This window comes from Emydura macquarii, unplaced genomic scaffold (genome assembly GCF_026122565.2).
Source record: "Emydura macquarii macquarii isolate MOO-44397 ecotype Brisbane River unplaced genomic scaffold, CSIRO-AGI_Emac_v2 contig_1363, whole genome shotgun sequence".
Lineage (NCBI taxonomy): Eukaryota > Metazoa > Chordata > Testudines > Chelidae > Emydura > Emydura macquarii.
In genome coordinates, this window is record NW_027131500.1 from 24,590,864 (window position 1) to 24,602,971 (window position 12,108).

Genomic DNA, 12,108 nt, shown 5'->3' on the forward strand with positions numbered 1-12,108 from the left:
GGGCATGCCCCAGTCACCGGGTTTCAAACCGTGTGCCTCCTGTGGGAAGGCCTTTGCGCTGAGCGACCCCCAGGATAGTTGCCTAAAGTGCCTGGGGAAGGGGGAAGCTCATCGTAAGGACAAATGCAAAATTGTAAGGCTTTCAGACCTCAGACCCGAAAAGACAGAGAGATCCGCTTGAAAGCCTTACTGATGGAGGCAGCACTCAGACCAGCCTCCGAACTAACCTGTTCTGCTTCGGTACCAAACATGGCATTGGTGCAGAGCGTGCCATCGGCACCGGCCCTGCCTCAGCACCGGACGTCTTCCTCTCCATCGAGGAAGAACAACGAAAGTAGCGCACATAACGGGTGGTACGCTCCCCTGCACTGTCCAAGATAGCGGGGTCGAGCACGGGGCCGCACTGAAGCCAGACAGTGGAGACTTGCTCGTCCCACTGGAGCCTATGTCTCCTACCAGAGAGCCACCCCCAACTCCTGGGAGTGGGAGGGTGTCTCTGTATCTGCTGGCGCCATCGACACTGGAGGCGTTTCAGGTGGCACAGACCTTGTTGGCCTTGCCCATGTCACCCCAGCCTCTGTCCAGAGAGAAGGTTGCAGGGGAAGCCCACGCTGGGAACCCCTAGTTGGCTCAGGCGATCCCCGGAGTGGGGAGAAAGATCTCCAACAACCCGGTTGCCCCAAGTGGAGGGGTTGATGTAGCACCGTTCCCCCAGAAGTTGCTCCAGGTCACGGTCGCCGGAGCACCCTGCATCGGCGGGCCACGGAGTGAGGTTGCCTTCCCGGCACCAGTGATGATCCCCGACACCGGGCGAAGTTCATTCCAGGAGGCGGTGCCTGTTTGGGTCACCTGCCAGAGGCCACTCCCCAAAGGGAGGTTGGCACCGCTCCTGCTCCCTGGCACTGAGGAGTTCGCCCGCACCAGTGCAGCACAGAACCCGGTTGCCGGAAGCTGACTCAGCACCGAGAGGGAAGCAGCACAGTAAGTCATCGGTGCCCAGGTGCCGCTCTGGGCACTCCAGTTCACAGTCGGAGCATGGCTCCCTGAGACAGCACTGGTTGCAGCACTGGCACCGGGTCTTGTCGTCATCACGATCGATGACACCAAAAGGCTGTTCTCCAGAGTGCTGGAGCACCCACAGATTGGGTCATCGCTCCCCTGCTACTCGGCATCGTACAGCGGGAGCCTTCGAGGCAGCCCCACCATGATTGTCTGACAGTGAGTCGTGTCCTCTCGAGAGGACGACCACCGGGCCTGTCGTTGCCACCAGCTAAAGATGCCAGAGCTCCCTTCAGTTCAGGCAGCCCTGAGGATGGCCTCAAGGGCAGTGGTCACCCCAATGGCTGTATTGGGGATCCTGGTGGTTTCCGGTTGGGCCAGGTCCGCAGCCACTCAGATCGACTGGGGTATAGTCCACACCACAGGCGCTGGAGAAGGGCCATCATTTGGCCTCCGATGACGATTTGGACCCCCATGAAGGGACCTATGTTGGGGCCCCTCATCAGCAGGAAGGGATGCCACCACCCACTGCACCCCTCCAGTCCTCCTCCTCTTCCCCAGATGAGGCGGTCACTCAGAGACACTCGTCACCCTGGATGATTTCAGGGCGCATCAAGAGCTTCTCAAGAGGGTGGCTTCCAACTTGGGGTTGGAGGTGGAGGAGCTGAAGGAGGCGTCAGACAGTCTTTTTAATGTCCTGGCAGCTGCCGCCCCAGCCCGGGTTGCCTCCCCCGTGCATGAGGGGGTATTGAAGATAGTGAGGCCCTGTGGCAGACCCCTTCATCAGTGGCCCCAACCTCTAAAGAAACCAAGAAAAAATACTATGTCCTGGCCAAAGGATTCGAGTACCTTTTCACCCACTCCTCTCCCGGTACCCTGGTGGTAGATGTAGCCAATCAGCAGGATAGGCAGGGACAGCTCAGTTTCACACCTAAAAACAAAGATAAGAAATTGGACCTGTTCAGGATAAAGGTTTATTCAACGGCAAGCCTGCAGTTTTGAATTGCCAATCAGCAGGCTCTCCTGGGCAGGTACAACTTCAGTCTCTGGGACTTGCTAAAGCGCTTTGCGGATGCTTTGCCCTAGGACCAGACACTTGATTTCAGTACCATCCTGGAAAAGGTTATCACGGTGGCCAGAGCAGCTCTGAAGGCATCTTTGGATGCAGCAGACTTGGTGGGCAGAGCTATGGCCTCTGCCATCTGCGTGCGCAGGTGCTCACGTCTGCAATGCTCAGGGCTATCCTGGAGGTCCAACAGTCCATCCAGGACCTCCCCTTTGACGAGTCAGCCTTGTTTCTGGACCAGACGATATGAAGTTGCATGGTCTGAAAGACTCGAGGACCATGCTCCACTCCTTGGGTACTTTATATGCCCCAGACCTCTAGACACCAGTTCCGTCCCCAGGGCCAGCAACAGCACAGGTATCAGCCGCAGCAGTTCACGCCCTACAGACAGAGGGACAGAAATAGGGGGTCTAGGAGACGTCAACCAAAATCCAACACCAGGGTCCTCCTCAGCCCCCCAGCAAGGGTTGTCTAGGCGATCCAGTAATCAAAGGGGAGGTCATTTTGAAGGCTCGCCCAAGGGCGGCGTTCTAGCCTGTTCCCTGGATCCCTCCCGGCCCTTCTTGAACCGCCTAGCTCCCTTCCTGTCCGAATGGGCAAGGTCACTTCGGATTGCTGGGTCCTTGGCATAGTTTCGGCAGGCTGTTCCCTCCAGTTTGCATCTGCCCCTCCCAACAACTCCCCCTCCCTGTCTCTCTTCAGGGACCCCCTCACGAGCAACTCCTCATGCAAGAGGTAGAGACCCTTCTCAGCTTGGAGACCGTAGAAGGGGTTCTACTGGACATGAGGGGAAAGGGGTGTTACTCGAGGTACTTCCCCATCCCCAAATTGAAAGGGGGTCTAAGACCTATACTAGACCTGCGTCGTCTCAACAAGTATCTCAAGAGACTGAAATTTCACATGGTCTCCCTTACCTCCATCATCCCCTCCCTGGATCCAGGAGACTGGTATGCTGCCCTCGACCTAAAGGATACATACTTCCACATTTCTATCTTCCCCAGTCAAATGTGTTTCCTCCGTTTCATGGTAGCTTGCTCCCACTACCAGCTTGCAGCATTGCCCTTTAGCTTTTCCTCGGCCCCAAGGGTGTTTACAAAATGTGTGGCAGTAGTGGCAGCGCATCTGAGGCGCAAAGGGGTCAAAATTTTCCCCTACCTGGATGATTGGCTAGCAATGTAAATCTGATGTGCCACCTGCTTCCGGCTGGGCCTGCTAATAAACGCGCAGAAGTCCACATTAACCCCAGTGCTGCAGACAGAGTTTATCAGGGCGCTCCTGGACACTTCCCAAGCCAGAGCTTTCCTGCCCCAGCCACACTTCAAGGTGATGTCCGCCATCATCGCTCGCCTGCACCTCTGCCCAACTACAACAACCAGGCACTGTCTGCAGTTGTTAGGCCACATGGCGGCCTGCACTGTTGTGGTGAGGCTGGCTTGGCTAAGACTCAGACCACTTCAGTCGTAGCTCGCCTCAGTTTATGCCCTCCTCCTCGATCCTGGCTGCACTAGACTGTTGGCGGAGCCCCCGGGCAGTGTTGTGGGGTGTGCCATTTGAGGAACTAGTCCCCTCAGTCACTCTGGTATCGGACGCCTCGGACTTAGGGTGGGGGGCCCATATCAGCACCAACCTCGGCACACAAGGGGTCTGGTCGAGGGAGGAGAGGCGCATGCACATCAGCGTGAGAGAGTTATGGGCTATTCGCCTAGCCGGTGGAGTGTTCCTCCCCTTTATTGCGGGCAAGGTGGTACAAGTACTGACAGACAATACAGTGGCCAGGTATTACATCAACAGACGGGGGGAGCCCCTTCCTCAGCCCTCTACAATTTGTCTGTGGGACCTGGCAGTGAGACACAATTTTCATATAATAGCCTCTCACTCCCTGGAGCGAGGAACAACGAGGTGGACCTCCTCAGCAGGTCGTTCTTACCCTACCATGACTGGTCGCTTCACCCAGATCTGATCTCTATGATTTTCCAATGGTGGGGCTCTCCCCAGGTGGACCTGTTTGCTTCAGCATGGAAGAGGAAATGCCCGTAGTTCTGCTCCCTCTGTGGTCTGGAGGCTGAGTCGGTCTCTGACGCCTTCCTGTTGCAGTGGTCGGGGAGCTTCATGTATGTGTTTCCGCCCATTCCTTTTCTTCACAGAGTCCTGCTGAAAATCAAGAGGGACAAGGTGGACGTTATCTTAATTGCACTGGCCTGGCTACGCCAGCCCTGGTTCAGCATGCCGCTGGACCTGTCAATTGCCTCCCCGCTAGAGCTACTGAGATGGCACGATCTCCTGTCCCAGGACTGCGGTCGCTTACTACACCTGAACCTGAACTCCCTACACCTCACAGCATGGCGGCTGTATAGCTGAGTGCAGACGAGCAAGCCTGGTAACAGGAAACCTTCCACACAGGTCACATATTGGACAAAATGGAAGCAATTTACCTGATGGGCAGAGTTCCAGGGAATTTCACCTGGGTTGTCACCGATACAGGAGATCCTGGAGCACTTGTTGAAATTAAAATTCCAGGAACTAACTGTGGCCTCCCTGAAGGTCCACCTAGCAGCTATATTGATGTTCCTCCAGCCTTTGGAGGGGAGATCAGTTTTCTCCCACCCTATAACAATTAGGTTCCTGAAAGGGATGGAGAGGCAATATCTGTAGGTCTATGACCCAGTGCCTCCTAAGGATCTCAACCTGGTCCTCTCACGGTTCACGGGGCCCCCCTTCAAGCCCATGGCTACATGCCCTTTACTGCTGCTATCATGGAAGTTGGCCTTCGTGGTGGCCATTACCTTGGCAAGGAGGGTCTCCAAGATTAGGGTGCTGACCTCGGAGCCTGCTTATACTGTTCTATAAAGACACAGTTCAGTTGCGGCCACACCCGGCCTTCCTGCCTTAGGTAGTTTCCCAATTTCATTATAACCAAGATATTTTTCTCCCCGTTTGTTCCCAAACCGCATAGTTCGGAGGAGGAGAGGAGGTGGCACACGCTAGATGTTAGGTGAGCGTTAGCATTCTACATTGAGTGCACGGGACTGTTCCGGATATTTACACAACTCTTTGTCTTGGTGGCTGATCAGATGAAAGGCTTACCTGTTTCTGTCCAGTGCATCTCATCGTGGATAACTTCCTGCATCAAGTTCTGCTATGAGCAGGCAAAGGTGCCACTTCCAGGGATAATTACAGCCACTAAACCAGAGCTCAAGCTTCGTCCACAGCCTTCCTAGTGAGAGTGCCTGTGCAAGACATCTGCAGGGCTGCCACCTGGTTGTCTGTATACACCTTCACGTCCCACTACGCCATCATCCAGCAGGCACGGGATGATGTGGGCTTCGGCAAAGTGGTGGTGAAGGCAGCTCATCCGTAACTCCGGCCCACCTCCAAGGTATTGCTTGTGAGTCACCTACAATGGAAGGGACATGAGCAAGCACTCGAAGAAGAAAAGACGGTTACTTACCTTATAACTGTTGTTCTTTGAAATGTGTTGCTTATGTCCATTCCATGACCCACCCCTTGTCCCCACTGCCGGAGTTGGCAGCAAGAAGGAACTGAGGGGGCGTAGAGCCAGCAGTGCCTCTTATACTGTGGCATGTTCACAGGACTCCAGGGGGCACCAAAGCTGGCCCTATGGATACTGCTAAAGGGAAAAAAGTTCCGGTAACTGTGCACAGAGGCGCTCACACACCTACAATGGAATGGACATGAGCAACACATCTTGAAGAACAACAGTTCCAAGGTAAACAACCGTCTTTTTATGTAGGTGTGTCTGTGTTGGGCATGGGTTACTGCATTAAATTGCAACTTGTCTGTTCCTTTTACCAATCTTCCTTTTCAGAGCGCTTCCTTGGTTTTAAGAAATAAGTGTATTTTGAGAATTGTCTGTATAGACCCCTGTTTCTAGAATGCACATGTGCCTTTGTGTCGAAGATGGAACCCTCAGGCAAGCAGTGATTGTTGGGTACTCATGCCTGCTCCCTCATGGAGCCAAACATTCAATGTGATGTTATATAAGGACTTACGTCCCATTTCTCTGTTTGTTCCAACCACTTCAGGCAATAAGGTTGGAACTGTTTTAACCATGAGTAGGGTTCAACACACCAGAACTGCGTGCATCCCTCCTTTTGTTATATTTGTTGACCAAATTCATGTTAATGTATGGTAAATGTTACATTAATACTTTTCAGGCTTAGTTTTTATTAGCAGTAAGGTAAGCCTTTTTTAGTTTAGTTAAATCTGCGCATTGCACATTTTGGTGGATGGGTTCCAGGTGCCAGTCAGACTCTTGTATCGAGCTCCATCATTCCATCAGTCAGGAGTCTGTATTTGGTTCTGATGTGATGACTGAATCTGGGAAGAAAACCAGATTTAGACAGCGTGCATCTTGCAAGAACAAGACATCTGTCTCGGACGCACATACCAGTTGCTTTTTCTGCCTTGGTGTAATCTATGCTGTATCTATTCTCTGTGCCAGGGAAGACCGTGAATCTTGATTCAAGTCTTCTTGATGTAAAGGACTTTGAAGGTTTCTCAGGTTTGCTCTGACAGGCAAGATGCGTGAGGTAATATCTTTTATTGGACCAACTTCTCTCAGTAAGAGAAACGAGCTTTCGAGTTACACACTGCATACATCAGGCTAGCTCTGGCAGTCTAGCTAAGTCATCTCCTTCTTCAGTTACACAGTATAGAGGCAATTGAGGTCTGGATCTGATTTAAAAAAAAAAAAAGCTGTGTTCTGAAGGCATCCAAGAAACCCAAAGAGATCAAAAGATGAAGTAGGTTTGTATTTTTCTGCTTCCCATTCAACACTGAGGATGGGGAGAAAGATGAGGAAAACCCATCATTCCTCCAGCTCTTATCCAGCTCCAGAAAGAAATCTAAGATTCTGATCCAAAGAAGAGTCAGCATGAAGAGACGTAAGTATAAGTGATGCCTTGATATCAGACTCCTTGGTTCTAGTACAGTTGGTTGTTTTGGCAGCCTCATTACAGGGCTGCTTTTTTTGGATCAAAGTATTTTTATGGACCAAGAATATTGATTGGTTGCTACTATCCATCTGTCCTTTTGTTAGTCATCATCTTCCTGCCTGTGTTTAAAGGTGACTTGGTTAGATAAAATTAAACTTCTGTGTATGTCTCCTAGATTTTTTATTGTAGATGGAACAGGTTTATGGGGGAGATAATCTCTGAGCAGAGAGAGTCTTAAATGGAATACATTTCCTGTATATCTGTAATGCTGCTCCCTGGAACTCTAGTCATACTTTTACTTAGCATTACTCTTTTAGCTTGGCAGTTAGATCTAACGCAAATTTGGGAGAACAATTCTGCAATCTCTATTTAATTAATATATTTCAGAGCCACTGCAAACAGGTGCTTTCTCCAGCCTGCTCTCAAATACAGTACACATACTGAGTAAAAACTCACTCACTTTCTTTGGTTTGGTTATTGATGAAGCATTAACTATAGAATGTTTACATCAACTTTCATCCACACACAGTTGATACTAGTGTTCCTCTCTCCTGACTACTCAGCCCACAACCTAGATCCTCCCTTTTTAGTGAGCCACCCCCACCTCCCTTATATCCAGGTGGATTAATGAGTCACTTGCTTAAATGAATCAGCAGAACCCACTCAATATTCTCCTGCAATATCAAGATCTGCCATCAAGGAGGACTAGTTCAGGCAAACACTACCAGCCACTTTTACCCATCTTTTTTGAATTAGTGCTGCTAGCTTATTTTTCCCAAAATGACTATCTCTACAGACAGTACTCAAATGAGCCAGAAATTGTAGTTCTTTGTGTAGATTGTGTAGACCCACCTTCCATCTCCACTTCTTTTTAGTCCTTTTATCAAAGATTTTGGGTAAGTGGAAGGAGGGTAAGGGGAGTGGTGCTGTGGCGTTCAGTTTCACAAAGGAGCATATGCTTGGTGCCAGTGATTACTGACTTCAGTGCGTTCTGCATTGAGTTTTGTCCTAAATGCCAGGAGTGGGGATCAGTACAATCTACTTGAAAAATTACAGTTACTGGTAAACTACTTTTTGTTTATCTGCTAAACAGCATATGTACTGACTGAATTTCCCACTAGCAAACCAACTTTCTGTTGTTTCTTTTGGTACACTGTCAGTTTATCCTTTAAGCTATTTTAAAGGAATTCCCGACATTCTCTTTCTCTATGTGTTTGGTTTCATGCATGGCAAGTTTATTCTTACTTTACACAAGTGGACACTTTCATACATTTCTGCACAAACTCCCTTTCCATTAAGAGATGAGGTAATATTAGACACACACTTTTGTGGGATGAATCAATGTTTTCCTAAGATTAAGTTAGCCCTACTGTAGTAAATCATCATGCTTATACATTTTTGTTCTAGAGGCACAGGCTGAGATGAGCAAAATATGCTAAAATGAACTGAAAAATAATTTTGTTTACCCTGTAACTAGCCTAAAATGGATTGAACGACAAGCTAAACCAAGAATGTAACTGGGTAGAAATGGATGAAAAAATTCTATTCAAAACTGACTGTCTTTTCTTTGGTTTTGATGTTTTGATAGGTGCCCATTCTGCGTTTACTCCACAAATCGTCCTGCAGCAATGGAATGCCACCTGAAGACCCACTATAAGATGGAGTACAAGTGTCGGATCTGCCAGACAGTGAAAGCAAATCAGCTGGAGCTAGAAATGCACATCCGGGAACATCGTCTTGGCAACCATTACAAGTGTGACCAGTGTGGCTATCTTTCAAAGACAGCCAACAAGTTGATAGAGCATGTGCGCGTCCACACTGGGGAGCGCCCTTTTCACTGTGACCAGTGCAGCTACAGCTGCAAACGCAAAGACAATCTCAACTTGCACAAGAAACTGAAGCATGCTCCACGCCAGACTTTCAGCTGTGACGAGTGCCTGTTCAAGACCACCCACCCTTTTGTCTTCAGCCGCCACGTGAAGAAGCACCAGAACGGGGAATGCCCCGAAGAGGAGAAGAAGGGCCAGTATTCAACCTCTAAGGGAGCCAGCCCTCTCCTAACAGTCAATAGCTCCAGGAACCTCTTGTCACCCCTCTCAGTCATGTCTGCCTCCCAGGCTCTGCAAACAGTGGCCATGTCAGCTGCACACAGCAGTGGAGCAGAGCCAAACTTGGCAGTTAAGGCCTTGGCCATAAATGGCACCTCTTTGTGCTTTGATAAATATTGGAACTCTGATTTTGCCCATCTCATTCCTTTAACAATGTTTTTCCCCAAGAACCACTTTGATCTCACATTCCATCCACCCAGACCTCAGACTGCACCTCTTGGTGGCACCTCACCTAAACACTCCTTCCTCGCCTACCTTGGACTGACAGAAAGGGCAGAAACTGTCTGAGGACAGTTGCATTCTGTACCAAAAATACCCCAACAAATCCCGCAGGTATACATTGCTGCAAAACATAGACTGAAGAGGTCTGAACACTTGTACTATATATTATTAGTAAGATTTAGAAAATGGCTCTGTGTGTACACTTATTGCATTGACCTGAAAGCTGCTTTATTAAATCTTCAGAGAGGTGACCTACTGCATACTTCTACCTTCAGAGGCATGTTCCCAGTACTCTTATCTAAGAAACAGTTTTGTCTTGTTAAGCTGAACAAGAGTGTCCTTAATGGCAATCAGCACTTGTAAGATTACATATTGATGCATTTTATATTTGGTTTGTGTGTGAGTGCGTGTGTGAAAGAGAGCCTGTCCGTAGCGTGCCATGACATTGCTTTTGCACATCCTTGTTATTGGCTTATTTAATAATTATTAAAACTTTCCCTTTTCATTTACTTTCCCTCTCCCTTCTGCCTCCCCAACCCTCCTTTTCATTTTAGAATTTTGTAACTATATGATTGTTGAGAAGAGCAATGCTTGGTTCAATGAGTATTGGTATATTGGCTCAGTGCTGCTTGCAGTTTCCTATAGCACATTTGGTGCTTTGTCCTCAGATCATCAGTTGTAAAGATTTGAGGATTAAGGTGGCACGGATCTGGAAGAAATTACTTTCAGCACTGCAGGATGTGTGTGTGAAATTGAAATGTGTGTGTATATACAGACACATGCCTGTAGTGTGTGCATTATATATATATATATATATACACACACACACACACACACAGGGCCAGATCCTTTACTGTTACACTGGTGTAACTAAGATCAGAGTCTGGCCCAAAGTGTGCATCTTTTGTTTTAAAAGGGCATATATATATATAAAGATATATATACTGTATTAATGCAATGGTTACCTTTAGTTTGCAGGAACAACTTGTATAACTAGAATTCTATGGTGGTTAAATCCAGCAAAGGGGATTAAAAAAAAAGATATGGATAAATTCTGGGTATAAATGCTCAGACTAAAAAAGGCAGTTTTGCACAGTGCTTTAGTCTTGCACTAGTTTGTTTCTCACTTGCAAAAAAAAAAAAAAAGGAAGAAAACGTTTCTTTTATGGGATGAAGTAATATCAGATTGTATGTTTGAAAAGGTACCAGCAACTTCTTTGAAAGAGAAAGATATGAAAAGGTGCTGTTTAATCATACAGTTCTCTCTTTTTATACCCTCAACTTTTCAGTTGTATCTGCAAATTCCATGGTCCTATCAATATTATCCTCCATGTTATTAGTAATATTTTATTCCTTTTTGTTAATGGCTGATAGCCTTCTAGCAGTGTTCACTCTAACTTTACACTTATTTAATGCTCTTTGTGGTCATTAAAATGACAACTTTATATGTAGCACTTTATTGCAGTAAGAAGCAAATGTGGATTGGTTGTATAACCTTTGTTAATCTTAAATTGCAAACAGTGATCTTAAAGAAAGAAGAAAAAGCTTTGGCTGAAGATCTCTATTTCTTAAGATAACAGTTTCCAATGCAAAACAGGCAGAAAAATCAGGAGTAAATGATGTTTTCTATTGAAATTTGAAGTATAAAGTATTAGATCTTTAAAAATTATTTATCACTTAAAATCAGTTGATTTACAAGAATGCTTTCTTACTGTGTTATTGTTTTTCATGGTATTGGCATTCGATTTAGATCTTTGTTTCACCATGTGTTTAGAGATCTCACTAGCTGTCTTCAGGGTTTCCCCCAGTCAAGCTTTAAAAAAATAGCCCTAATCAGATTGAATTTTCTGCCCCACATCTTCCCTATCTGAAAGCATCCTCTCCCACACACATTTAAGGGTCTAATCCAAATCTCCTTGAAGTTAACGGGAAGACTCCTAACAACTTCAGTGGGCTTTGAATCAGACCTGTGGTCTATGACTGTACCAAAATAAGGCCCCAATTCAGGAAAGCTTCCCCGTTCAGGAAAGGCTCTTAGCCATATATTTAATTTTAAACATGTTCTTAAATTCCATTGTACTTAAAGTCAAACCTGTGGTGAAGTGCTTTCCAGAACCAGGAGCTAAGACATTAAGTCATTAAGCTCAGTTGTAAGTTTTCACACTTTTTAATGCATTGTTAATACATGTTAAAACATTGGAAGCTGTCTACAATGAGAAAACACAGAATGTGAAGAACCTAATATTTTAGCAGACTCTAATATAACAATTTAAAAGTAAAGTAATAATGACAAAGGTAATAATGCACCCTATTGTTTAAGTTCCATCAGATATTTTTGGTTCTATGGCATGTGGCTATTCTAGTTAAGCTGTTAATATAAGTCATCTGTTCCAAATTTCTGTTAATAGGCAAAGCAAACAATTCACGCCCGGTTTATCATATTATTGCACCTACTTATCAAAACTCCCTTTGACTTCATTGGCAGTATTGACAAAAAAGAGAGTGCTGAATAGGCACTAGTAGGCATTAGTAACCCTTTCAGAATAAGAACTGTTAAAAGGTGAGTTTCTTTACCCCACGAATTATGCAATCTGCATTTCAGTTAATACAACTGTTACAAAAATATATTCATAGTGTTTGACTCACCTACCACGATAGAGCAGACACTTTAAAAAAAAAAAAAAGAAAGAAAGAAAGAGAGAGGCCTATTTGTGCATCAGCGAGTAAACTACAGATGTATAAGAGTAAAGAAGTAGGA

At 46.6% G+C, this 12,108-nt stretch overlaps 1 protein-coding gene across 1 annotated transcript in view; it reads left to right on the plus strand.

Annotated features, from left to right (window-relative positions):
* ZNF827 (zinc finger protein 827) overlaps positions 1-9,986 on the plus strand; it is a 131,596-nt gene extending 121,610 nt beyond the window's left edge. Inside the window, exon 14 of the mRNA XM_067552002.1 lies at positions 8,609-9,986. Within this exon, the coding sequence (XP_067408103.1) occupies positions 8,609-9,416 (808 nt within the window). The 3' untranslated portion in view covers positions 9,417-9,986. The remainder of the gene's footprint in view (positions 1-8,608) is intronic.
* The last annotated feature ends 2,122 nt before the right edge of the window (positions 9,987-12,108 follow it).